The 27,178-nt window shown below is 35.0% G+C and overlaps 5 protein-coding genes and 1 long non-coding RNA gene across 8 annotated transcripts; 2 read left to right on the plus strand and 4 right to left on the minus strand.

The window, feature by feature from the left end:
- Nucleotides 1-2,287: 2,287 nt before the first annotated feature.
- On the minus strand, nucleotides 2,288-7,332 carry LOC140057521 (galactosylceramide sulfotransferase-like). 2 transcript variants are annotated; one of them, XM_072103216.1, is made up of 3 exons: nucleotides 6,525-7,332; nucleotides 4,935-5,071; nucleotides 2,288-3,711 (listed from the first exon to the last, which is right to left on the minus strand). In XM_072103216.1, exons 1-3 carry the CDS (start codon nucleotides 6,552-6,554, stop codon nucleotides 2,700-2,702), a joined length of 1,179 nt encoding a protein of 392 aa, XP_071959317.1. In that variant the 5' UTR covers nucleotides 6,555-7,332; the 3' UTR covers nucleotides 2,288-2,699. The 2 variants fall into 2 exon arrangements, with proteins under 2 accessions (XP_071959317.1, XP_071959319.1); XM_072103218.1 differs by lacking the exon at nucleotides 6,525-7,332 and adding an exon at nucleotides 5,422-6,378.
- LOC140057525 (uncharacterized) lies at nucleotides 3,819-26,932 on the plus strand. The gene is made up of 3 exons (XR_011846957.1): nucleotides 3,819-3,948; nucleotides 26,226-26,405; nucleotides 26,854-26,932. It is a non-coding gene; the product is annotated as an uncharacterized lncRNA (long non-coding RNA).
- LOC140057389 (uncharacterized) lies at nucleotides 9,100-9,889 on the minus strand. The gene is made up of 2 exons (XM_072103029.1): nucleotides 9,498-9,889; nucleotides 9,100-9,325 (listed from the first exon to the last, which is right to left on the minus strand). Exons 1-2 carry the CDS (start codon nucleotides 9,793-9,795, stop codon nucleotides 9,321-9,323), a joined length of 303 nt encoding a protein of 100 aa, XP_071959130.1. The 5' UTR covers nucleotides 9,796-9,889; the 3' UTR covers nucleotides 9,100-9,320.
- LOC140056781 (beta-1,3-galactosyltransferase 1-like) lies at nucleotides 17,051-19,039 on the minus strand. The gene has a single exon (XM_072102259.1). The coding sequence runs from the start codon at nucleotides 18,931-18,933 to the stop codon at nucleotides 17,911-17,913; it is 1,023 nt and encodes a 340-aa protein (XP_071958360.1). The 5' UTR covers nucleotides 18,934-19,039; the 3' UTR covers nucleotides 17,051-17,910.
- On the plus strand, nucleotides 21,909-24,189 carry LOC140057523 (small nuclear ribonucleoprotein Sm D1-like). Of its 2 annotated transcripts, XM_072103221.1 has the most exons (5): nucleotides 21,942-22,012; nucleotides 22,403-22,442; nucleotides 22,570-22,646; nucleotides 22,828-23,019; nucleotides 23,293-24,189. In XM_072103221.1, exons 3-5 carry the CDS (start codon nucleotides 22,577-22,579, stop codon nucleotides 23,403-23,405), a joined length of 375 nt encoding a protein of 124 aa, XP_071959322.1. In that variant the 5' UTR covers nucleotides 21,942-22,012; nucleotides 22,403-22,442; nucleotides 22,570-22,576; the 3' UTR covers nucleotides 23,406-24,189. The 2 variants fall into 2 exon arrangements, with proteins under 2 accessions (XP_071959321.1, XP_071959322.1); XM_072103220.1 differs by lacking the exon at nucleotides 22,403-22,442 and having other exon boundaries at nucleotides 21,909-22,012.
- On the minus strand, nucleotides 23,771-26,929 carry LOC140057522 (leukocyte receptor cluster member 1 homolog). Its single transcript, XM_072103219.1, has 7 exons — nucleotides 26,836-26,929; nucleotides 26,476-26,543; nucleotides 26,136-26,235; nucleotides 25,680-25,841; nucleotides 25,058-25,245; nucleotides 24,811-24,958; nucleotides 23,771-24,718 (listed from the first exon to the last, which is right to left on the minus strand). Exons 2-7 carry the CDS (start codon nucleotides 26,496-26,498, stop codon nucleotides 24,284-24,286), a joined length of 1,056 nt encoding a protein of 351 aa, XP_071959320.1. The 5' UTR covers nucleotides 26,499-26,543; nucleotides 26,836-26,929; the 3' UTR covers nucleotides 23,771-24,283.
- Nucleotides 26,933-27,178: the final 246 nt, after the last annotated feature.

Here is a 27,178-nt window from a genome sequence, read left to right on the forward strand (position 1 = left end):
AGAAACAAAATAAATGTATAAAAAAACAGGTTAAAAAATACTTTTTATCACTATATGCTGATTAACAACACCTTTGTTTATTTAAGTTCTATATACTTGTTCTTATGTAAAAGGGTCCTACAAAAAAACGAAGCTATAGCCTTTTTATGCAGGATCCCTGTTCTCAGTTGTACTGTAATTATGATGTACTGTAATTGATGACTAAATAAATGTGGAATAAATGAAATGAAATGAAATGAAATATCGAATGAAAAAAAGAAGAGAAGTTGTAGTTTGTTATTAATTAATTAATTAATTAATATTGGATGTTAAGTCTCAGTTGTACCGTTGTTCTGTCGGATCGTCCCTTATTATTAAACATATATTGTCCCCCTAACAAATCTTTTTTAATTTTACATTTTTTTTTTGCAAAATGCCATTTTAATGTCACGTAATAGTTATTCACTTTGACCACAAACTGGATGGAAAAAAAATTATTTACCTGAAAAAATGTAATTTAAAGCAAAAACAATGCTTAATATTGTCTTGTCAGACAATGTTTTTTTGTTAAAATTAACTGTTTCTTTTGTCTTTTTATATGTGAAATAATAATTTGTTTTTACAGAAGTGAATAACTTTATTAAAACTGCAAAATTGCCTATTTAAAGTCTGTTTTTATAAATCTTAATTTTTCATGTTTTTGGGGGACAATACCTCTTTAAACACCACTGTTTGTTGGGCCGTGCACGTCTTATCAAATCTAGAAGATAAAAGTATTACGGTTTTTTTTTAAATATTGTCATTGGTTAATTATCCCAGGGAAGAGTGAGAATAATTGCACTCCTCCCTGATTATCCTAAAGCTCTATTTACACTATCAAACTTTGACAAAAAATGTGATGTACCCAAATATGGTAGTGATATGACGTCATCGTGTCCATATGGGCAAATCAATTATTTTGCCACATGAAGTTTGTAGAGTAGATCATTATTTTCCTCCATGTTAATGGAATGTATGATGGGCGTATCTGTAATTGATTCAATAGGCCTAATTAAATATCATTAAGTAATTAACATTAATCTTTATTTTCAATCACACGAACACAGTCTTTTACGTTATTGTAGCCTATTCATTACGAGCAACTATTATGACACGCCATGTGTGCAAAAATGTATCACCATGACCAATATTCTTACCCAGCATAATCTCCGTTTTGTAAACTCTTGGAGACGGCGGCTTTCCTTGATATACTGAATTAGTAGGTCCAGACAGTGTGCTGATTGCCGTATACATGCCTAACACTAATGTTGAAATCACAATACCAATCTGTGTTAAAATCAACATTAAATAAACATTGAAAGCTCTGTCTACACTATCAAACTTTAGTTTGGTCATATCACCACTAAATTTGGGCACATCACACTTTTTTTGTCAAAATAGTTTAATAGTGTAGACAGAGCTTTACATTTCTTCTAAATCGGAAGATACCGTATTTCCTATAACACGACGCTTTAGGATTAAGTTCAATTAATAAACGTTTTCAACTTTTATCCATGTCTTTAGCATCATACAATCTGTGGATATTTTAAACTATATTTTAAATTTGTTCACGGGCATCTTTACAATTTGTATGTAGGCCTATCGGTTTGAGGCAAAAATAAACGAAAAATATAATTGTGAGGAATTCCGTGATGAGGCTGTTTCGGAATAAATTTGAATACAGCATTCATGCCTGTTGTATTAAGTTGTTCCGGTCTACTACCAGGTAACCACGGACAGGTACATACATACAAGCAGCCAAAACCAAGCCTTTGTTGGCCAAAATAAGTCTGTAAATGTTTTTATTAATTTTAATTTTTCATGTTTTTGGGGGACAATACCTCTTTAAACTACCATTCCCTAATATTACATTATACAAATGACTCGGCCTATAAACAATATTGGTTTTTGGTATTTTTTTGCTGTTCCGCTCGTTAGGCCTATTTGCTATTGGTAAATAAAGAAAGAATGTAATATCTGTCAGTTCTTGACGTGTTCAAACAATATACTCCTACTTCCTTTGTGAAAATAATGTTAGTTATAAACATATAAGGATCACGTTCAATGTCGTACATTGACGGCGCCACTCATTGAGTATTCGATATTTTACGGTAAAGGCCTGGGGTTATTATGACATTTTGCATTGCATTACTGTATTATCAATGTGCATATATATTTTGTCTTTGTAGTATTAATTTACTCTTTTATTAGCAAATTTTAACGAGTATTTATGCATGTGTTTAACCTTTAATGTTCTAAAAACAGGACCATATGTAACAGGTGCTACATCTAAAAAAAGTTGCAAAAAAAACATCAACAAAAAACTTCTTTAATCGGTATATTTTGATTGTATTATCGTTTTTATTAATGTAGAGACTACGGAGGAGGTAGATATATATATGAATATACAATTCCTATAATAATTATATATAAACGTAATACCATATGAATATTATAAGTACGAATACCAATCATTCAGAATTAATTAAGTAAGCCTGGCCGATACTTTTTGGGGAGTAACTATAACCTCCCCAGACCCCTGACCCCCATTGTTAGTCGCTGTGGTATAATGTTGAAAATGACTCTGTCTACACAATGGAGACATGGTGCATATTAACCAAACTACCGGTGACGTGTTGGTTCCACTGCCTTTTAAAGCACCCGATAGAATAATTATATGTCTACTTATAGTTTACAGTTGGCGCCTTCATTAACTGTCTTATTCTCTTATTTGACTCAGGTGAGGCTTCGGTATAAATTCTGCATTCTTTGCTCATATTTTCTGTTTGGTTGTACAGTATCTGCTTTCCACTGACGTATTGTCCAATAACGCATTTCTTACGTACATCAGCCATCATGTCACGATAGCGCATAAGATCTACGTGAAAAGACGGTCCATAATCACGTATACGTTCATGCAGTCTTTTAACAAAGTGATCATACAGCAATGTATCGGCATGGTTTTTTTCGCGCGCTTTTTGGCGAAGTGCAGACGACAGTGGAGTCTTTTTATAGTCTGCCCGTCTGTTCATCGGAAGGTATAAAATGTCTTCAAGTTTCCAACAAAGGAGTTTTCTAAGTAGCAGTAACGATTCGTCAAAAAACTCGTTTATGAGAACTAGGTCCATTTCTTCATCAAGATTGGATATCGTCTCATTAATTGCAGTTTCGTTGTTAAAAAAATTGTTGTCTAAACCAAGATCGAATATTTGATCGTTGTTAACATATACATGTGATGCGGCTTTGGGGTATTTTTGTGGAGTCAAAAGAAACTGTTCGATTTTTGAAACACTAGATTTTGTGTTTTTCATTAATCTTTCTATGTTAAAAAAAGAAAATGCTGATTCCAACTGCGTGGATGGATCTCTCAAAAGTGTTGTATATTTCGCACCATCTTCCATAAATTCTTCTATATATTTACGAGTATAGCGAACATGTAGGGTCAGCATGTTGTATTTGTAGTTGGAATAATCTCCCTTGGTTACGTTCGGTGGTGGGAGAAACCCATGGACAGATTTGCTATTAAACCGAAGATTAGCAAAATGAATTGACTTTTTGTCGTTAATTTTTCTAACAAACGTTAGGTTGTGTCTGCAGCCGTATCGTTCGATCGTTCTAGCTAATGTTTGAGAGCCAGTTTTATGAGTTTTTATAAACACCACCGTTTGTTTGGCCGTGCATGTCTTATCAAATCTAGAAGATAAAAGTATTACGTTTTTTAAAAAACAATATTGTCATTGGTTAATTATCCCAGGGAAGAGTGAGAATAATAGACACGTTTCGCGCTCGCAAGGTCACCGTCAGTTTGACCTTTTAGTGGGTATACAATGGTAAACAAACACAGCGAGAGGTATGTTAAAGCATGGGAGAACTGAGAGATGATCATCTTAAAAAGCAATCGTCAAAACTAGCCTTTGATGGAATGGCATGGTAAGGATGTTATTTATTTTCTAAACTTATGTTTTATATTCACTGTAGAATTGGTTTGGAATCATCGACTTTATTTATGTATTTATTGTCATTTTTGGTTTGACACATATATATTACGGTGCATTTAATACATGTTAACTGTTGATTTTATTTACAAATGTTGCGTAAATATATTAATTATTATCTTTCATTCTTCTTCATGCTCCTATTGCATCTTCCATGTATTATGTGATGTTCTTCGGCGCTTAAACAGACACCCAAGCCTCCTAGGCCTATAGTAGACGAAGTACCGCATCAGGCAACGCCACCGGGCGGGCGGAGAGACACGAGCACATCGTGGACGTACCTTTCCTTGAAAAATTTCCAAGATTTTGCGCCACTATCCTTCGGAGCCGACGCAAACTACTCAGCGTCGTGTTTGAAAATTAAAAACAGGAATATTATTCAGTGATTTTGTGTAGTTAAATTCACGATTTATCCAACATTTATGATGCACCTTGCAACAAAAGCACTCGGCAGTCGCCATTTCGCTATGCTTCAACACGCACTAGGCGAGAGGTGTTCGGTTTGTTTACAAATCTATACCCACTATTTCTGATTGGTCGCGAGCGCGAAACGTGTCTATTGCACTCCTCCCTGATTATCCTAAAGCTCTATTTACACTATCAAACTTTGACGTGACAAAAAATGTGATGTGCCCAAATATGGTAGTGATATGAAGTCATCGTGTCCATATGGGCAAATCAATTTATTTTGCCACATGAAGTTTGTAGAGTAGATCATTATTTTCTGTATGATGGGCGTATCTGTAATTGATTCAATAGGCCTAATTAAATATCATTAAGTAATTAACATTAATCTTTATTTTCAATCACGCGAACACAGTCTTTTACGTTTTATTGTAGCCTATTCATTACGAGCATTACGAGCAACTATTATGACACGCCATGTGTGCAAAAATGTATCACCATGACCAATATTCTTACCCAGCATAATAACCCTCCGTTTTGTAAACTCTTGGAGACGGCGGCTTTCCTTGATATACTGAATTAGTAGGTCCAGACAGTGTGCTGATTGCCGTATACATGCCTATAAACACTAATGTTGAAATCACAATACCAATCTGTGTTAAAATCAACATTAAATAAACATTTAAAGCTCTGTCTACACTATCAAACTTTAGTTTGGGCATATCACCACTATATTTGGGCACATCACACTTTTTTTTGTCAAAATAGTTTAACACTTTCACCGCCAGGCATTCAATAAAGGAAGTACCCCTCACCGCCAGCCATTTTAGATAAATTTACCTGTTTTTCAAAGCTCATAGAGTCATAGCAAAGGTGTTTGTAATCAGAATAACATGCAATATACACTCAAATAATGAGATAGAAATAAACTTTCCAATGGTACCAAACACTTTATTGAAATAAAACTATAATACCACATAATTGTACAAATAACTTGGCTCACTTTTAGCACTTTAGGCTCAATCGGAGAACAAAGCAGAGATAATGAGGTTTTTAGCCTGGCTCTGTCAGTGTCACGTTTCTCAACCTATTCTACAAACTAGCCTAGGCCAGGCTAGCTAAATTATCTCCAATTATTTATTACATTTTATAAACCAGGTGGCGCTAGTTCCGTTTCGCACCTGTTTTTATTTCGACTTCCTTTTGACTCCAAATTGTTAAGCAACTTATTGTGAATACCACACCTTAAAATTGGGCCTCATAAGTACTTTTATGAAGAAGAATCACATAAAAAGTAACAAATAAATCCTTAAATTGATGATTTTACAGACATGTTTCTCGCATACCGTTCGCGAATTTAGAATAGGCCTACTCGAAGTTCAATATTTTCGTTTCTATGGAGCGCCAAAAGAGCAACAACAATAGATGGTTACAAACTCAGTGGAATGCGTCTTCTTATTATTTATTATTGAAATACACGTTTAATTTAAATATATTTTGTCAATAAAATGCTTTAACATTTTACTGCTAACAGTGCTGTTTTCAAATAGCAACCTACCCTAGGCCTAACTAATAGTAAGACTATAGACTAAGAGGAATATTATTTAGGCCTATGCCTAGATCAGGTATACCTCTACTCTACAGCATGCAGTACATGTAATATGATGATGAATTTGTCGATTTTCATTCCTAAAAGTTCCTGCAAAAACCATGTACAGTATCAACAGTAATATTTTTGTTGCATTGACATTGACAAAATATGATAAAATTGAACGTAATTTTCACCAATAAATGCATTAAATATACGCAATTTACTGAGTTTTTAGCCCTCTGTTATAATTACTCTTTTGGCGCTCCATAGAAACAACAACATTGAACATGGAGTATGCGAAATTCACAAACCGATGTGCGAGAAACACGTCTGTAAATTCATAAATTTAAAGGATTTATTTTTTACTTTTTGTGTGATATCCTTCGTAAAAGTATTTTTGAGGCCTAATTCTAAGGTGTGGTACTCACGATAAAGCTACTTAACCAATTTTGAGTCGAAATAAACGACAGGTGCGAAACGGGACTAGCGCCAACCAGGTTTAGGTACAAATATACCTTCATCATCTGGAGATAATAAATACTCATTTTCAGAGTCAGAGTCGGCAATTACAGTATTTCTGCAATTGCTTCGTCCGCAGTAAGCACATTAGCGAGCTTTCGTTGTAGTACGGAAGTAGTTGAGTACGGTAATTTGAACCGAAATGTGATCCACGCATGCGCAGAAATTTGAGACTCACCGTAGCGTTAAATTTGAGAACGGTAGTGAGAAGAAATAGCGTCCTGTCTGAAACGTACATTCAGCCATAGAGTAAAGAATTCAGCTGTGTATTTTAATTATGGAGGACACGATGGAAGTAGTATCGTCAAGAATAAAGCAGTTTAATCAGTCGTTATTTTAACTTATTGTAATCAAACATGAACTAGGCTATAGCATTATTAAAGACCCCTTCCCTGCAATTTTGGACGTTTTTTGGAAAATAATACATATATATCACTTTAAAAACATTAACCATGTCTTTCCTTGTCTTAAATGTACGTTTTATGGTAAATTATGATAAAAAGTGAGAAACAATGCACTACCTAAGTAGCTCGCGGCGATCGACCTCTCGTGGACGGTCTCAGGCCTAGCCTAGCTAGGCTTAGTTTTGTAGGCCTAGCTGGTAAACATCGGTAACGTACGAACATCGTACGCTAGCTATATACCTAGCCTGACGTTGTATAGTTGCTGCATTAATTATCTTTCTATTTTTGCCAGACTCCGTTGATACAAATTGGGGGAAACCCGGTATTTTCGCTGAAAAGTTAGGAGTCTTCCATTTGTTTTGGCTTCACGATCGATCGAAAAGTGGGCGAATTACAGGTGAAAAACAACAATATCAATCCGCGCGCAATGCATTTTGGGATTTATAGCGGGCCGCTATAATTATTAAAATCGATTTATTTTTCACATTTTTAACCGTTTAAAGACGAAAAAAGTTATCGCAATAGGACCATATAGTATTATTTTTACATTAAATATAGTTTGTGATCTTAAATTAGATCTAAAAAACGTAGGGAATGGGGCTTATGAATGTTCATTGTCAAGTTTCAAGTTTATTATTTCACACAATACAATACAATATAATACAGAAACATAAATTAATAAATACAATTGTGTGAGCAGGATGTTGAATCCATTGTAACCTGGAATCGGGAATATATAGAAATAATAATACAGAAACTACGGAAATTAAAGAGCAAAGTGTGTTTTATTTATCATCTCACGAGGTTTCACCACAAAAAGAGACCCGCGAATAATGACAGTATGGCACGTCAAATGTGCATTATATATGAGGGGATAACTTAACACCCCCACATCACCTCATAATCTTAAACCACTACAAAAATAACACACAAAATTCAATACAACAATGTAACATTTTTAACATCAACTATTCTCCAAATAGAAATATTTTTAAATTTCTCTAGTTTAACCTTGGTGGCTGGTTTGGTTAAAATATCTGCCACCATGTCTTCTGTTGGACAATACTGGATATCTATTTGTCCATCTTTTAAGACATCCCTTATGAAATGATACCGTATATCTGTATGCTTAGACCTTTGTCTTTGCACTGGGTTTCTGCTTAATGCTATAGCACCTTGGTTATCACATGAAATATGAGCACATTTAAACTCATTTTTCATATTTGTCTTAAAATCACTAAGTACATTCTCATTTGTGGCTGCAATTAATATATCGTCAACCCATATTACAACAATTACTAAGTCATCTTTGTTGCGTTTTGTATATACACAGTAGTCTGCTGGGTTTCTTTTAAAATCATTACTCTTCAAGTGGTTGTGCAGCAGCTGATTCCAATTTCGACCTGACTGTTTAAGCCCGTATAATGACTTGTTCAATTTTAATACTAATTTTTCCCCATTTTCAGACTTAATTTTGTAACCTTCAGGTTGGCTTAAGTATATTTCGGTATCAATATCTGCATTTAAGTATACAGATTTCACATCCATCTGGTGGACTATAAGGTTATGTTGTACAGATATTTGCATTAATGTTCTAATTGAGGTCAAATTGGCTGTGGGCGAGAATGTCTCATGATAGTCTATGCCTTTTATTTGGTTAAAACCCTTGGCAACGCATCTTGCCTTGTACGTGTGATTACCCTCGGCCGATTCCTTTATAGCAAATACCCATTTTCCGCCAATGAGGTGTTTGTCATTGGGTAATGTGACTATCTTAAAGGTGTTATTATCTTTCAATGATTGTAATTCTTCATCCATTGCCCTTTTCCAACTTTCTGAATATTGGGAATTTGTAGCTTCTGTATATGTTAAGGGAACATTTTGACATGACATATGATAGATCGAATCATCACTGTCAAATTCAGTCTCATACTCCTGTAGGTAATTGGGATACTTTCTCTCCCTTTGAGGGTACCTTCTGTGGGCATCATCAATATCTACCCCATTGTTGTCATTTTTCTCTAAGTTATCATAATTATTAACATTTGGGGTATTTTCATGTTCAATAATTTGGGATTCATTTGTGTTCTCATTATCCTCCAAGTTTACATTTGTTTCGTCACTTTCATCTGTCTGTGTTTGGCAGTGAAGATTCCAGCAAAAGACATCTACCCATTTCAAAAAGAGTGCGCCAATTACGTTCCGCGGTTCCATTTTGATGGGGTGAATTTGGAGATGAAAACTCATGTTTAATACCTCTATCTGTCATTAGGCTTTTGAAGTCAGAACTGACATATTCACCACCGTTATCAGTTCGCAAGCACTTAACTTTGCCTATTGGGGCACAGTCAGAAAGAAATTGTTTGGTAGCTGCTGCAGCATCACTTTTCATTCTGAGGAAGTAAACAAAAACAAAACCAGAATGGTCATCAGTAAATGATATGGCGTATTTGAATTCGTCTTTAGCCAATGGTGATATTGGCCCTGCCAGATCAGAATGTACTAAGGCTAATGGACAATTTGCCCTTTTGTCTGGTTCTCTATTTCTTACATTAACAAATTTACCTTCAGTGCATATGTTACATGTTTCCTTAACTTTACTACCTTTGATTTCCATGCCGTCCACTACCTTTTCTAATTTTAGTACATCGTCAAAGTTACAATGTCCTAGGACTCTATGCCAATATTGTAAATCTTTAACAAGGCTTAATTTATCTACTTCTCTAGGTGCACTTGTGGTTGGTAAGTAGTATAGGTTGTCAATAATACTCATTTTGAATGTTCTTCCAGCATTAGTGATTGTGTTTTCTTCTTTACTAAGGGTTACTCTTGCTCCTGTTGTCGTTGCAGCTCTTACGCTCATTATGTTGTGTGGGTACGTTGGTATGTACAGGGCATTTTTTAAGACAGTTTCTACTTTCTCGTTGTTTTCATCTATCAGGTTTATGTGTGCATGTCCTCTCTTTACTGCAACACCATTGACCTTGACATGCTATATTTCGATAATGACTGACTGAGATACTGAGGTAATGGTCTAATCTACCCATGGAATTAAGAGCTTTCCTGGGAATCAAGTAACTGTAATATCTTACATTTATTATATTATATTTAGAATATGAGTTCAAAAACGAATATAATAATAATTTTAAATTTATAATTACGGTATAGCAGCAGTTGATTGGATATTGTGCATGTATTTAGTACGGCATCCTAAACAACTGTTCCAACTTCGTCTTCATTATCGTCATCAATCTCTCTATCTACGTTGTTCCATTCTTCTAGTTGACTCACTCAACAAACTGAAGCACATGCCAATCCATAGCATCTACAACTGCAACATACAGTTTTACATCCAGTAGTACAGTTACAATGGATGATTTTCAAAAGTTCTTCTGAAGCAGCAGTTTCAATCGTCATTATTGGCACAAATGTTTTATTAAAAACTTCCCCGACTTGGCAGCATCCATGGTACAGTATTATCTTTCTTTATTCATTGCATGATTTGATAGTATACTCTAAGACTGTGACATTTTGTAGCAGATGAGGTTGGTGGTAGTAGTTGTTGAGGTTTGATAAATTATTTACCCTCAGCAACTTTCTTATTAAACAGCTTGCATCTGTAGCTATTTAGGAAATCCAGTGACTTGGCTCCAAAAAGAATAGACATGGCCTTTAATCCAAACTCCTCGATAGTTTGAAGTTTCTGATGCGATTGAGTGAAAATATCGGCACGCATCAGTGTCATATTCTAGGTTACTTTCTATCAATTTATTGGTTTATTTGCCTTCCTAAAGATGTCTTTGGCTTCGAAGAGTGAGGGTGGAAACGGACTTAGTTCATATTTCATTACATCGTCTAGAGAGATTTGTCCTAACTGAATTTGATGGAAAGAAAGAAGAATTCCTGTCAAGGCATGAGAACAAACACAAATTTATCAACGTGCTTTCATATGAGCTACAGAAAAAAGAATGTCCTGTACGACATGCAGCCAACGAGTTATGGTTATGATGCTTGGCTACCACTCCAAGGGTCCTGAGTTCAAGTCCCGTCACATGTCAGGATTTTTTCTAAGGACCAAATTACTCCACTCCCAAAGACTTGTAATAAGACTTTGTTTTGTAGAGCATCTTGTGTATATGTTTGTCTTGTGAACCTCTGAGGGTCCCTAATGATCAGCAATAGCTGCGTGGATCACCCTCATTAAATATGGTTTAAAAAAAACAAAAAAAACAATGCCGATGTTGACATTGCTCTGGCAACAGTTGAAGTCTCTGAACATAATACAGTAACTTTGATTGGAGAAGACACGGACTTACTGGTACTTTTACTGTATCATGTAAATACAACAAACCGAGAAGTGTATTTCAGATTAGACAAAGGAAAAGATGGGCCTACTAGAGTGATTAATGTAACCAGATTGAAATCTGTTTTAGGATATAAAATGTGAAATGCATTACCCATAGTGCATGCATTCACTGGTTGTGATTCGACGTCTAGGATTTTCGGAATCGGCAAGAAAGCGGCATTTAATAAATTGATTGAAAGTAACCCAGAATATGACATGTGTGCGCGCCGATATTTTCACTCAACCGCATCAGAAACTTTAAACTATCGAGGAGTTTGGACTGAAGGACATGTCTATTCTTTTTGGAGCGAAGTCACTGGATTCCCTGAATAGCTACAGATGCAAGCTATTTAATAAAAAAGTTGTTGAGGGTAAATCATTTATCAAACCTAGCCTCAACAACTACCACCAACGTCATCTGCTACAGAATGTCAGTCAAATCATGCAATGGCTATAGAAAGATAATACCATGGATGCTACCAAGTGGGGATGGAAAGTTTGTAATGAAACTGCTGCTCCAGAAGAACTTTGAAAATCATCCATTGTAACTACTGGATGTATGTTGCAGTTGTAGACGCTATGGATTGGCATGTACTTCAGTTTGTGGAGTGTGTCAACTAGAAGAATGGGACAACGTAGATAGAGAGATTGATGACGATGATGAAGACGAAGTTGGAACAGTTGTTTAAGATGCCGTACTAAATACATGCACAATATCTAATCAATTGCTGCTATACCGTAATTAGAAATTTAAAAGTTATAATTATATTCTGAACAAATTGAGCCATAAATGGTGTATCTCAGTCAGTCATTATCGAAATATAGCATATCAAGGTCAATGGTCAAACATGTCGTTTCTGGTCATTTTCTGTCAAACTGTTTCATTAGAGTAAATATAAATGTGACCCGATCTCGCAAAACCCTCTCTTTGTCGGCAATTCAAAATTCACGTAATCAGTCAAAATACGTCCAATTCGACTACCCTGGCAGATTACATGTTTTTGCATTTTCGAAATATTTCACTATTTAAGAATACGTCTACCTGATTTAAACTCCCGAAATTTATTTAAAATTATGAAAAAAAAACGTTTTAAAAACATGTATTTTCCTCAAGCCTAAAAATTTATTCACGATCTACGCTAAAATTTAGCGTAAATTCAGTTGAAAGTTGCCGAGTTTGACGACATTTTGATCGCCAGTTCGCTGCACAATGTTGAAAGGTCACGCATCAAAATAAAGCTCATCCATTTGACATTCCAAATATGGAAGTTTTAGGGCGGAGTTTAAAGAAGGAACCAATGAAATCTTTGATTTACTATGACATCATTTCAGAAAATTCGGTTCTTCGAAGTTTCTGGAACAGCGAACTGCGTGTGTTGCTATGGCGCATCATCGCAATAACAAACGTTATTGGTCAACGCGCTAGATTTCATACGCTCTACGCGCGGAAATAAAAAGTTGTTTACATTTTTGTGAGGTTATTTTCATTTTACACACAGCATGTCGTAAATTGGAATAAAAACGATTTTAATATTCAAAGTAAAGTGTTCGGCGTGTTCTGCAATAGCTGTAGCCTGTATTTGTTTATTCCATAGTAAAATAGACAAGTCAAAAACAATTCACGTCATAAATTAAATTGTATTTTCTATATTTTTTTGGGCTAGGCCTTAATTTTATTATGGTTGTATGCCTACTACTACTGGGCCTAGCTTAATTGTCAATAATAGTTTTCTTTATACATTTTATATATCCAATCGGCTCTTAATTATTTAATTTATTGTCCAGTCCAGTAAATGTTTTTTTTTTAATCATTGGATTCAAGTCCAAACATTACAGCGAATCTTCCACGTTATAAAAAAAAATAAATGTATTAAATCGTCAATACAATCTTAGTAGCTAGCAAGTTGTGACTCTGCAAGGCGCCAAACTTGTCTAGGCTAGTTTACTACTAACGCCGGCCCAGTGTCGATGCACCGCTGCCATACACGGCTTGATGAACACCCATCAGTAAAGTCTTAACAGGCGATGACGGCAAAAATCTGAATAGGCTTAGCTAGGCCTAGGCCTGCTTGGTTTTTCGCTGTTGATATCGTAAACACCTACGAAACCAGTTAAAATAAGCTTGACGTTATAATGCTGCTTTTCAATAGTGCAAAATAGTTAATTCGAGTGACTAAATAGGTTAAAACGGGGTCTGAAATCAGTCAAATTGACTATGATGTGCACGCTGCTATTATCGCACACACTTCCTGGTATGACGTCATTGTGCCTTAGACCAAAATACCGCGTTGCTACGGAGTGAGTTTTCAGCGCGTATCAAAAAGAATTTCATTGCAAACTTCAAACGCGATTTTCTCGTAAACTAATTGAATGATTTGTAAGTTTTTAAAATGTAATAACTTTTTAAATATTTACTCAATTTTTATGAAATTAACACCACTACAAAGCTTATGATTAAAATAATCCAAATATATAAAAAAATACAAAATGAATATTTCCGACAAAAGTAGGGTTTTGCCAGATCGGGTCACAAATAAGTATATTCTCAGTATTTAGAGCCCAATTTTAAATCTCTACCACACATAGTTGCCGAGATATGAAAATTCTACATAGATAAAGGTTAAAGGTCAATAACCTTTACTTCTAACCATTTTTTGACAAAATGTCTCATTACAATAAATGTAAATATGTACATTCTGAACAATTTGAGCCATCATTTGTTTACCTACGGTCAGTGGTTACCAAGATACAACATATCAAGGTCAAAGGTCAAATTGTCAGAAATGGTATTTCCGGTCAATTTTGGCCAAAATGTTCTATTATAGCGAATATAAATATGTAGGTTCTGAGTATGTTGGTACCAAAATTATATCAATAGACCAAGTAGTTTAGGAGGTATGGCCATTTTCACTTTTTATCTATTTTGGCGGCCATCTTGAAAAAACCCACTTTCCGGGGGTCGAAATTCTTGAGACTTTTTTTCTGTTGTTTAGTACACCTAATACTACCAAAATCCGTTGAAATACCTTTTGTTGCAATTTTTTTGAGGTGAAACCTTATTTCTACTCTACTAAGACGGAGATTTCCGTCTTTGGCGGTGAAAGTGTTAATAGTGTAAACAGAGCTTTATTCTTCTAAATCGGAAGATACCTTATTTCCTATAACACGACGCTTTAGGATTAAGTTCAATTAATAAACGTTTTCAACTTTTATCCATGTCTTTAGCATCATACAATCTGTGGATATTTTAAACTATATTTTAAATTTGTTCACGGGCATCTTTACAATTTGTATGTAGTGTAATAAATTACAGGTAGTAGGCCTATCGGTTTGAGGCAAAAATAAACGAAAAATACAATTGTGAGGAATTCCGCAATGAGGCTGTTTCGGAATAAATTCGAATACAGCATTCATGCCTGTTGTATTAGGTTGTTCCGGTCTACTACCAGGTAATCACGGACAGGTACATACATACAAGCAGCCAAAACGTCTAGAAGCCTTTGTTGGCCAAAATAAGTCTGTAAATATGATAATATCTCTATTATGCATGATTGAGTCTTAATTTATTATCAATGGACCAGGTGCTTAGATATTCTAATTTTTTTAACGAGCATGGATATGTATTCATTCCAGGCCTAGATACTGTACGTTGTTTTGTTAAAAACTTGAATGAACTTGGTAAAGGTGAATTTTTGTTGTTATTGTTTGAGACTTTTTCACTTGTATGTTTGTTAAAGCACGTCAGCATGTGTGAAGGCTTATATATTTGATTTACAGAATAACATTTTACTTGTAATGTATCACTTGTATTCGTGAAACACTATAGTAGTACGTAAATAATCTTATCTTATCATACATACCGGCCAGCTAATGTTGATATTTTTCATCTTTTTATGGGTAGACCTAGATAAGCTGGAGTACCAGGGGCGGATCCAGGATTTTGAAATAGGGGGGGGGCGTATGTTTGCGAGCGAAGCGAGCAAACACTGGCTGGGGGCCAGGGGGCCGCCAAGGGCCCCCGGTCGGGGTCCAGAATTTTGGCGTTCTAGCGCATTGTAAGTCGTTTAAAACGATTTACAAACAATTCATATTCATAATGTCATTTACCAAACGCTCTAAAGCTCGCAAATTACGACATGTGGAACATGCAGCTGATACTTACCTAAGGTACCAAAGCAAGCTAACAACTTGCCTGTACTTTACATCTAAATTTTTACAACGCGACGATGTTTTTCAGCTTTTATATAAGCATAAACTTGTCCTAGCCTAGGCCGGTATTATTTTCTTACACGCGCGCCGGGTCGATCGCGGTGACGTCTACTTCTTCGCATCCATCATCCATGCAGCTAAAGTAAAATGACGTCACGTTAAAGCGGGTCATCACAGAGTCTCATGCATATTAATGAAGCAAACTTGCTGAGAGTGTTTTCCACCACCACGCAACAACACATGCGACGCGAGATTTATCGAAACTCCGAGCCATCGACTGACGATCATGTTTTTGACAATAAAAATCACGGCATATTCAACGACCTGGTTTAAACGATCGTTTAAAAATTAGCGGTCCGGCTCGATCATCATTACATTATATTTAGTGATTTGAAAAAAACAAAACACCCCTTTTGTCATCGCGATTTGTTTATGAGACTCATCGACGGAAAAGCAAATAAAACACTACAAGGCCCGGTCATGAAATGCTGCATGCAGCATTGTTAATATTTTAATAGTAATATGTTTTAATAAAATATAGGCCTAACGGGATAATTTTCATAGGCACTACAGTCCTAGCCTTTGTTTTTATTGTATTTAATAAATGGGCGCGTAGTGTAGCACTGACCATGTGACTTCATAAACTCTATTGATCGTCGGAGGTACGTACCGCTACTCTACAACGGGAGTGACGATCACAAAGGATGCCGACCTGCTTAGTAAAACGCGACCAAGCTCACCACGTGGCTTTTATCAACTTGCTCCTTTTAGTTTTACACTTAACTGTGAATGATCGTTGGTAAATTGATAGTACACAAAGGATGTTGACGTACATACTTGGTGAAATGCGATCAAGCTGACGATGTGCTCCGACGTACTATTTTCACTATGAAAATGACCGTCGAAACGATACGTGTTTTTAAAATCTATTTAATTTAAAAAAAAAAAAAAAAAATCTTTAAAAAATAGGGGGGACGTACGCCCCACACGCCCCCCGCTAGATCCGCCACTGAGTACTGTACCTTTAAAATAATAATTATCTTCTAGACTTCTTTTACCGGAAAACTTACTCCGTTACCATTTCATTGCCAGGAATTCTTCTAATTAATTGAAATATTTTAACGACAGTATATTCAAATGAGGCAAATGTGACCGAGGAAGAATAACCTACCGTGTCAAATGTTCATTAAATCATGGTAGATACAAAGGCGCATAGAAGACAATCTCACTGCTGAGTAGGAAAGCATTGAAATTTTAATTTATTGTATAAAGGACAATTTTAGTAGTATAGTTTTTCCTTTTTGGGAATTCGCATTCATTTCGGCATAATTTACATACATTGAACAAAGTTTATTGTAAAGAATATCTCGACACAATTCTAACCAGGTTTTAACAAATTAATGGAAACCGAAATTAGCTCGACTGCTTTTCCTACCAGCAAAGAATAAGATGCAATCCAAAGATACAAAAAATATATAATAATAAACAACTCTAACTTATGCTACATTTTGCAAATTGTAGAATTACTAAATTTATTTTTAAAAAGTAATAAGAAAAGCTTTTATTGTGGCCATGTATATCAATGAATTAGTTAGAATAATATTAATATACCGCTTACACACAAAAATATGTTTAAAAAAATATTCAAAAATTGATATGAATAGCCTGAAGAACCAAAATTATAATCCAGAATAAACGCGTCATGTTTGAATCTGGTTAGTTACCTATGGAATGCCATCAAACTTCAATTCTATTCGGCTCTTTTAGCAATCGGCGCTCAATATTTACCGGCTACATCACGTCATATTCAGTGGAGCCAATTATTATGCTTACAAAGTTTATAGTGTTATCAGTAGTATTATGGCACCCTTTAGATTATTATCATAGTTTGGAAAGTATATAATAAATAGTGTTGCCCGAAAGCTCTGCTATTCTTTCTGGCTGTTTTACTTTATCGTTTTGATTTAGCTTTCTCTTATTGTGTTTTGTATCGCCATTGAAATCCAGCCACTGATACCCACAGGATTGTCATTATTTTCAGTAATTTGCCTTTGGATTTATAATAAAGACGAAGAAAGACACACAACAAGTTCAATGAAGTGTTCCACATTTTGCAGAAATATCACAAGACGCCATCTATCGTTGTGTTAATATTCAAAGTGAATGAACAGAAGTAGGCCTAGATGTGAAAGTTTTAAATCATATATTTAAATTATAGGCATCAACAGGTTTTAGTTCCCGTCCGGTAAGATTGGCCATTGCTAACCATTTCATAATCTGTATTTTTTAGTTGCGTTTAATAGAGGTAAATGACCAATGACGTAAAGTAATAATTCATAAAGTGAATTAATTAGGTATAAAATCACAACAAACTGTTTGGGGGCGCTAAAATGTTTATACACAGTGAGTGCCTGCCTTCTCTGTCTATTTGCAACTCTCTTTCCTTTTAACTTTCATTTCTGTCCATATGTGAACAAAGTTTGGTGAAGTGTGCGAGGTAAACAATTTCTGGTAGGCACAATGCGAATACTTAACTTGATAATTGTGGAATTTTGAATTTCCTTCTGGCTTAACGCCTAACTTTTCCCAAATAGTTCCAGCAAAGACATCTTCCAGATGTAAATAGGAAATTTCGGACGACACCTTGTACATTCTAGATACTAGATCACGTGACATTATATAGCCTGTACCCGATAAAAATGGCGGGTATATATTTTTAGAAAAAATCTGTTTTGGCATATACCATTTGCTTCTAACATTTCTGATTGGCTTAGTTTTCATATAGCAGCCAACAGCGAAATTCTTCTTTTTAGTTTTTCCCGCCAAAAACTGTACAATATTTAAGTAGTGGACAAACATATCATCGTCTGTTTTCATGACGTAATTAGCGTCAGGGCAAAATTGTGTTGACCATTTCAACGTTTGAATTGTTTTTAGCGTGAGGTTTTTATAAGTGTCGTCAAAATCTCCAATTATGATGTCATTGTATTCCTTGTTTTCTTCCTCAACTTCGTATTGCAAATCATGATCGTGCACTCGACCCAGGAGAAATATTGTAACAATGTTTCTATCATTCACAACGTTAACAGATCCCCATGATTTCCGAATCAGTCTCCGATTCTCAAAGTGTTCATGCGTAGAAAAAACGACAACAAGTAGAAACACGGTATTATTCGTTTTACATGCCTGGTCGTTGTTTAAAGAAAATGAATAATTACTACGCGGGTCTACATTGAATGCTTGTTCTGTGGTCTTGGAAGCTTCCATTGGTATCAAAACGTCATCGGTTGGTAACTCCTTATTAGGTGGTAAGTTTCGGTACTGCAATTGCAGAAGTTTTTTCATTTCTGCTTTTTCAGTTGCCATAAACATCATAACGTAAAAATAAAACAAGAAATTAGCAAAAGCAACTATCGCTATGAGTAAAAGGTTTCGATATAGATCCATTTTTCCAACCAAGTATGAAACGTCGATGTAAAATTAAATGATAAACAATATTTAAACCGGCGTGTTATGCAATATTAATGAAATTTAGAAAAATAACAACATCCATCTTGCGTTAGGATCGGACACACCTGGTTGGTTTCATATAAAACTTCATTGAAAAGCGCCACCCTGATCGAATTTTGATAATCGTGTATCAATACTTTGGGTAAATTGATAAACGAGAGGTCGCAATCATGTAAGAAGTTTGTATTTAACAGCTGTGCATTCTCTCTGATTTTGTACAATATCTGCCGCAAAATATCGATCGTTCAGTAGCTCCAGTAGGCCTACCATTTTGAGTATTGTGTAAACATGTGATTTATCGATAATTGTTTTAACCAGGTGTGATATGTTACGCTTGCGCATGCGCTCCACAAAGTGTTAGTTGAGAACGTACCGCCGTAGGCTACTTAGTAGATGAAAAACCTTGCAACGAAAACTTTAGTGACATGTGACTGTGAATATATTTTTTTTAATGGCTTGGTTTGAGAATGGTCACGGCTTTATTATTATAGGCCTACCTAAGTATATTATAATAGGCCTCAGATTATCGATTATCGATCGTCTCAGAAACAATTATTCCTAATAATAAATAACAATAAATATACGAGAACACTCTGAAATATTGTTTTTCTTGAAAGTATTGCATTAGTAAGCCTAAAAATTGTAAACATTTTAAAGTTGTAAAAGTTTTATTGCGTCTGGTGTGTAAAAAAGTGCACGAAAAAAAGTTTTTCTTACAGGGCAGAGATAGAGGCGCTCTCTATATTATTTTGTAAAAAGGATCAAAGGCATGCGCATTACATTATCAACAACTACCCCCTCTATTGTCTATAGATAGATAAAGAGAAAAAAACATTGATTGATGATTTAAAAAACAAAGGAAAATGTTCCGAAAATGAAGGATGTTTTTCTAGCAGCTGTGTCAATTTGGACAGCTCTAGCTGTTGTACTGTTATTTATTGCATTTGGTAGGTATCATAATGATGTATTAAACACAATCAAGCCTAGAATAGGGCCTAGGCTAGTAGAAAAGTTTAGCTAGCTAGTAGTAGGCTAGCTAGTAGGCTCAGCAACAGCAGGCAGCCTCCTACCTACACCGTCCTCTAGGCCTTTGGTTTGAGTATAGGCCTACTTACTACTCTCTAGCCAAGACGTGACCAGGACTACCGCCGCCAACTAGCCTACTTTATCTAGGCTGGTCCAGCTGTGTACAGTAGTTTTATATTCGACGTAGGTTCTCAGAGCTCAGGGAGAGTATTAAGTCCAGTCATGTCCCGGTAAAAGTACATAACATAAATAATTTAAATAAAAGTACAGTTCTGTTTAGTAAATACAATAGCTTCATTATGTAAAGTCTGGTAATATTTGTGAACAAAAATTGTGTGGGAGAGAGAGTTTAATCTCTCTATGGTTACACACACAGATTTATTTTTATGTAAAAAATGTATGCTTTCAGTAAACAGAAATATAGCAACAACAAATTGTATAAATTAATAATAAGTAAGAAATTAGTTGTTTTTTTGTTTTTTTTAGGATGGTATGTTGTGTGGAAAGCATTTCTTTCACGTTTTAAACTTGTTCGTGAGTTATTTGGATTAGGAAATGATAAGACAAAAGGTGGCAGCACACAAGAGCAGCAGCCGATTACGACAACAGCATCCACAAGAAGAAAGAGATTACATCAACAACAGCACGAACTAAACTCATGACCTCAGCTTAAAATACAGTAATTCTTTTTAATGAGAAAAAACAGTGGAAATGCTAACAGTTAGAGTAGACATAATATATCCAGGAATATTGTTATTGATTATGATGAGGCAGAAAATGTAGATTTTCATTGTACTGTATTATATGAATAGATCACAGTGTTGTAGTTGACAGTGGAAATGCTAACAGACTTTAATAGCATATCTCAGAATGTTTACTTAACTGTAGTAGGCCTACCCACCGTGGTTGATGAAGCTAAAAAAGAAGACATTTTATGAGCATTCAAGTTCAAGTTCAAGGTCAAATTTATTCACATAATGCAAACATATACAAAATATAAAAGATACAAGTGGTTGGAAATTAAGTAAATAATAGTTGCATTATGCCTGGAGAATACCATTTAAACCCCAAGGGGCTTTAAGCCTGGATGCGATATTTCTTTTCGTACATAAGTTGAGGACCCCTCGTGAAACGTCATAAAATAAACATGAATATTCATTAGTTATATCCATAAGGTGTGACGTAAGAATCGAGCTAATTACAATTCGCTAATGTAAACGATTTCTGTCGAGCCGTCTGTGTAGTCAAGTGAATAAGACTATGGACTTTACATGTCGATGTATGGGGTTCGACTCCCATGAGCTACTCTTTTACTTTATAGTGAGAGAGAGATTATTTGGAGGGTTAGGTTTAGTTATATTTAGGAAGTAGTTTGGCTATCTTTCACATGGGGTCCCCAACTTATGTACGAAAAAAAAAATCGCAGCCTGGATCCACCAGAAAGAATAAAAAAGTAAGCTACTGACAGACATCTGGCCTTCTAAAAAAATTAATATTACAAACATGAATTTAGGCGTGAATATTTCCATGTATAAGAACTTGCAAAAATGTAGAAAAAAACTGTCATTGTCAGTATAAAATAAGTACAGTATTCTAAAAAATTGAATTGGAATTTTTATAAGATGAAATTACAAATTTGAGGGTGGGTGGAGAATTTAATTTTTAAAATAATTATATGCAATAAAAAATCAACAATAAAGCAAATATTTAGTGTATGTGCATTTCTTCTATCAAGTATGCAAATTAAGTTTTGTTTAACATACAAAATAGATATATATACGATAAATATATTAACGTATAAACTGTAATAAATACATTAATAATTTACAGCACTTGACTTAGTTTTCTGTTTAAAAACATGTAGCACGCCCTCAACAACATCGTTGTGGCGACGCTTACGGCGCCATATTTCGGAATAGCGGTAGCGTTGTTCACACAATTTTTAAGGGGATAACAATAAGTTATCTTCATTCATCATGAAACTCGTGAGGTAAACACACAATTTTTTGATATATTACTATTTTATAAATATTTAGTTACAATTATATATTAACATTTTTGAAAATAGTTGGCTAATTCTTATACTTTAAGGGCATGCTTAGCTACCTTGGCAATGGTATTGTTTACTAGGCCTAGATAGTTTAGTCCCACTGCAATCTTGTTCCTAGAACCTGTCTAGTATCTCAATGTATTGGGCCTAGGCGAGTTTCAGTACTGTACCTATAGTTATTATCAGTTTAACTCATGATCATTGGACATGTTCGCTAGTAGGCCTAGCCTAGTACTATAGATAGTACAATAGGCTATAACCCACCACACGCTTGTTTCAGTTAAACGTTTTTTTATTTAATGGTAATTAATGGTTTTTGTATATTCCTAGCCTTCCAGTACTACTACTAGCAGAGGAAAGTGTAAAAAAGGTAGACTAGCCTAGTAGTAAGCTAGCTTTCTTTCACTATCTTGACCAGTAGGCCTAGCCTAGGAGGACTATAATATATATTATATAGCCTCTAGCTAACAAGTCTGACATTTGTTATTTATTCACAGATTTTTAATGAAGCTTAGTCATGAGACGGTGACAGTGGAGTTAAAAAATGGAACTCAAGTTCACGGAACAATAACCGGTACAAATGAATACATTATAGTGATTACTTAATATATAGGCCTATCTTTTTTACGTTTTTTTTTTTTAAATCACACATTCATTGTCAACATAAACAACAAATTTATCAAATTGTTTTTTAGTTTAGATCAAAATAAGGTTGTTTCCTTTTGATAGAAATTATAATTTTCTTTCTTTTCTAGGTGTCGATGTAGCAATGAACACACATCTGAAATCTGTAAAAATGACCGTTAAAGGCAGAGAACCAGTCCAGTTAGACACATTAGTTGTTAGGGGCAACAACATACGATACTTCATATTACCCGACAGTTTACCGTTAGATACGTTACTAGTAGACGATACGCCAAAAGCCAGAGCAAAGAAAAAGGAAGCAGGTACGTTAACTTAGTCTATGTTATAAAAATGATGTTATGTATCTGCATTTATAGATAGTATCAAATCAAGTGTTATTATATGCAATATAAAATAAACATTCTAATGGAATAAAGCACCTTTTTTTTCTTTGAAATTCAATTTGTTTTTCTTTATTTTTATTTTCAGTGATTTGGGACAATATGTATATTGTTAAAAGCGCTATATAAATTTGAAAACATTAACATTATGAAGGATGATTAAAATCGGTATTATTTTTTTTTTGCTTTTTTCAGCTGTCGGCCGAGGCAGAGGTCGCGGAAGTAGGGGTAGAGGTGGCGGACGGGGAGGTGGACGAGGACGCGGAAGAGGTGGTGGTGGAGGAGGAGGCGGCGGAGGTCGACGATAGAATATGGAAGGATGAGAAATAAAAGACTTTTTGTCGGGTGGGGATTGGTACCTTGTTATGTGGACCTAAAATTTGGTCAAAAACTGGAAAAGTAATGTTTTTGGCGCAGAAAGAAGCGCTAACGTAGAGGCATGTACATTTGATTTCAGAAGATATTTTGTACATTTACAGTCCACTGTCCTATTCAGGTGTTTACGCTATGAAAGATTTTTAAAACATAAAATGATGCATAGATCAGATGGGGTCAGTGTGTGACCGGTAACGCCCAAGGGGTTGAGGTGTACATTTTTATACTGCAGTATAGTATGGGTCTACATCATTCTGAAAGCCACACAGATATTAAATTTGATTTTACAGAAGTGCCCTTTTGTGTATAGTATTTAATCATGGTTAGTAGCTCAAACCGCTCTACTGGCTAGCAAAACAAATTAGTATCGTGTTAAGGTACCTGTACTAGGTCTAGGCTTTTCAAATCAATAGACATTATTTACAAAATCTGAACACAAAGGAAAACAAGAAACAGGATTGTACAGAATTATAAAAATATGTTTCAGAAAATGAAGGCAAAAGCCCTGAAAGATGTTGGTAAACATCTTGTGTTGGGCGAGCCTTAACTCAAATAGAAAAGTTTCTACTAGACTGCGTGAAGTGGTCGAATCAGTGTGTCCAATCATTTTTACTTTTGTAGGACAGTACACTTCTTTCTGGGTCGTCTAGAAAAAATGACATTCCGACCAGTGAAGCTTTGTTGATTGAGAATAAAATTTGTAAAGTAACCTTTTAACTGTTGGTTTTGTTAATTTAGTGTTGTACGTATGGTCATCACAGTAAATATTATTTTTATTCATTGAATGATAATGTAAAATTATAAATCAATTCTAAATATTAAAGTCATTTCTGTAACGTTTTTTCCTTGCCAATTCAGGGTGAAACTGCGAATTGTATCGCTCTCTTGTCGTTTCAACTGTTTCGGGAACACTCATTGCAGGTTGATGCGTTTCTTCTTGTTTGCCCGATAATAATCTCTCAGTCTTCGCCTTTTCCGCAGCCTCTCGTTGCAATCTTTCGGCTCGCAGCCTTTCGATGGCAGCATTGCTTATTTTGCGCTTTTTCTCTTCATCATCACCAGAATGTTCAGTATCAGAGCTAGATGAGGATTGATGTTTGTTTTTTCTCTTGTGTTTCTTTTTGTGTTTAAATTTATTTTTCTTATGTTTTTTTCTACTATCTGAACCTTCACTATGTGTTTTGTGTTTCTTTTCTTTCCTGTGTACCTCTCTTTCTTTTAAACTCCTGGCAGATGGTTGTTCTACCTAATGGAAAAAAAATTTGGGGTAAAAAAAAATTAGAATTCTTGTTTTGGAATTTGGCTGTCATATGAATTCGGTAAAACAACAACACTTGCCTCGCGTACAAAGTCCACAGTACTTCGAGCGACGCATGGTTTCGGCCTATCTACTGCCCTCTTTTGTCTACCATCTGTCTTTTTTCCGAGATATCGGTTCATATCTTCCATAGGGTCAAGCAATTTTTTCCTCTTTACGTCTATGGTACTATATTTATTAAAATAATAACAAAAGGTACAAATCTTGCATACAAAAATCATTTGATTGCGAACTTTCAAGGTGTATATAAAAAACAATAAAAATTACCTTGTTTTTGATGTCTCGTCTGCACTTGATTTCCGCGTATTATCATCTTTCATATACCACGGCTTTACAGTCTGAGTTTCCGCTGCACTTTGACCTAAGTATGTCAGTAACCCAATCTTTTTTTCATAGTTTATTTTTTCGGCTTCTTTTTCTGCTTCATGTTCAGCATTCACTCCTCCAATTTTTTTCTATAAATTTTAAGTGAAAAAGTAATGTAACATTTCCAAATACCGTATATCCTCTGGTATGATCCCACCCCACTACAACACGAAATTGGACCGACTTTGCGGGGTGGGACTATAACTGGCAAAACCCTTGTTCAGGAAAAAAATAATTAGGAAGCATCTGAGCTGGCTAGAGAGAGGCCTACATCCAAACTAAAGTCAACACTGGGACTATACCCAGGGATATGCCTGTTTGTGAAATCAGATATAAAGTAGGGGGTGGGATTAGACCAGAAGTGGGATTATACACGAGGATATACGATACTTATATGATTTTTATTTAACAACACATTGTAACTGATCGTAACCAAATGACACAAACAGAAGTATATACAAAACCTTTAATTACAAACATTGTTGCTCCAACTCTACAATTGTATATTCATTTAAAAAATTACCCCTTCTTGAATATCTTTAAAGAAGTTGATGTGTCCTTTTGGTTGGTCGTCAATTGCAACGACTGCATGTTCTTCATCACCTGGGCGATGGGAAAGTTTTTGTGTCACGTCGTACCGTTTGTTTGCTTTTTCACGCAATCTTGTTGTCCTTGCTTCTTGCTCCTGAAAGAGAATGTTCGGAAAATTGTATGGTTGCTTTAAAAAAAATATAATAATTTGGTGGCTTTATTGTGAGACCTATATAAAGCACTATCAAACTTTATGTGACAAAAAAATGTGATGTACATATGTCATATCACTACCATATATGGGCACATCACACTTTTTTTTTCAAAATAGTTTGATAGTGTAGACAGAGCTTAATACTAGAAATTCTTTTAAAGGTAGATAGCTTATAAATAAAAATAATACAAAGGTCCTGAAGATACAGTGAAGTATGGCTAATGGTATACTCACAGCTAGGGCAACTCTTGCCTGTCTTTGCTTCTCCTCCTCGGCTGCCTTGGCTTCATCCCTCCTAACTCTCTCAATGTTCTCCTTTTTCAGAACATGCCAGCTGTCAAAATAAATATGTAACAATGTCTGTATCAATATAATAGTAGTAAATGAATAGATTAGTACAGACATAGTAAAGTCAATAAAGAATTGATGATCTCTAGGCCTTCTATATTCATCAATTGCAGCCAAGTCTCTTTTTCAATGGTGAGGATGCATTGTTGATCAAAGGTAGGTAGACATATTCATAAACATTGATATATAATAATAGTAAATAGTATTACTATTAGACTGGCATTACCTCTTTTTTGGTAGAATATTCATTTTTTCAAGATTTTATTGCATCAAACACCAAAACAAATGAAAACTCTGCAGATGATATGAAAAAAAGAAGCATTAATATAATAATTAATACACATGGATCAGTAGGCTTCTTGCTACTACCTAGGCTAGGCCTACTTACCTCCATCATACCTAGAAAGCTAGCCTCCCTTTATATAAGTTAGGGTGGAGTACTCCTCTCCTAGGAGGCCTAGCTAGTCGCAGCGAGAGGCCTAGGCTCCTAGCTTTTAAAGAATCATAAATACGACAGAAACTCCATAACCTTAGATATGAGTATAATACTAATCTACAAACAGAAAATAAGAAAGTTAATACGTACCGTTTTATAAACGATTAGGATTATAAAAGAAGGGAGCTGAAAATACACAATTTGTTTACAAACGTTCCACCCACACACTTATCGCAGGTTAAAGACACGGCGGCCGGTGGTTTAAGGTATGAACCCTGTCAAAATATTTTGAAAGGTCAGGGAATCCCTGATTTATTGAGACGAATCTATTATTTGTAAATAATATTTTGTTGTAAAAAAAGTGACATGAATAATTAACTGATAAAAAAAAGTACAAAAATATCAAAATTATTATTCCTATTGAGAGAATAACACATCAATTGACAATATAATTACTTAGCTTAAAGGAGAATAAAAGAAGCACTTAGAAAAA

The sequence above is a fragment of the Antedon mediterranea genome, chromosome 8 (assembly GCF_964355755.1).
Source record: "Antedon mediterranea chromosome 8, ecAntMedi1.1, whole genome shotgun sequence".
Taxonomy (NCBI): domain Eukaryota; kingdom Metazoa; phylum Echinodermata; class Crinoidea; order Comatulida; family Antedonidae; genus Antedon; species Antedon mediterranea.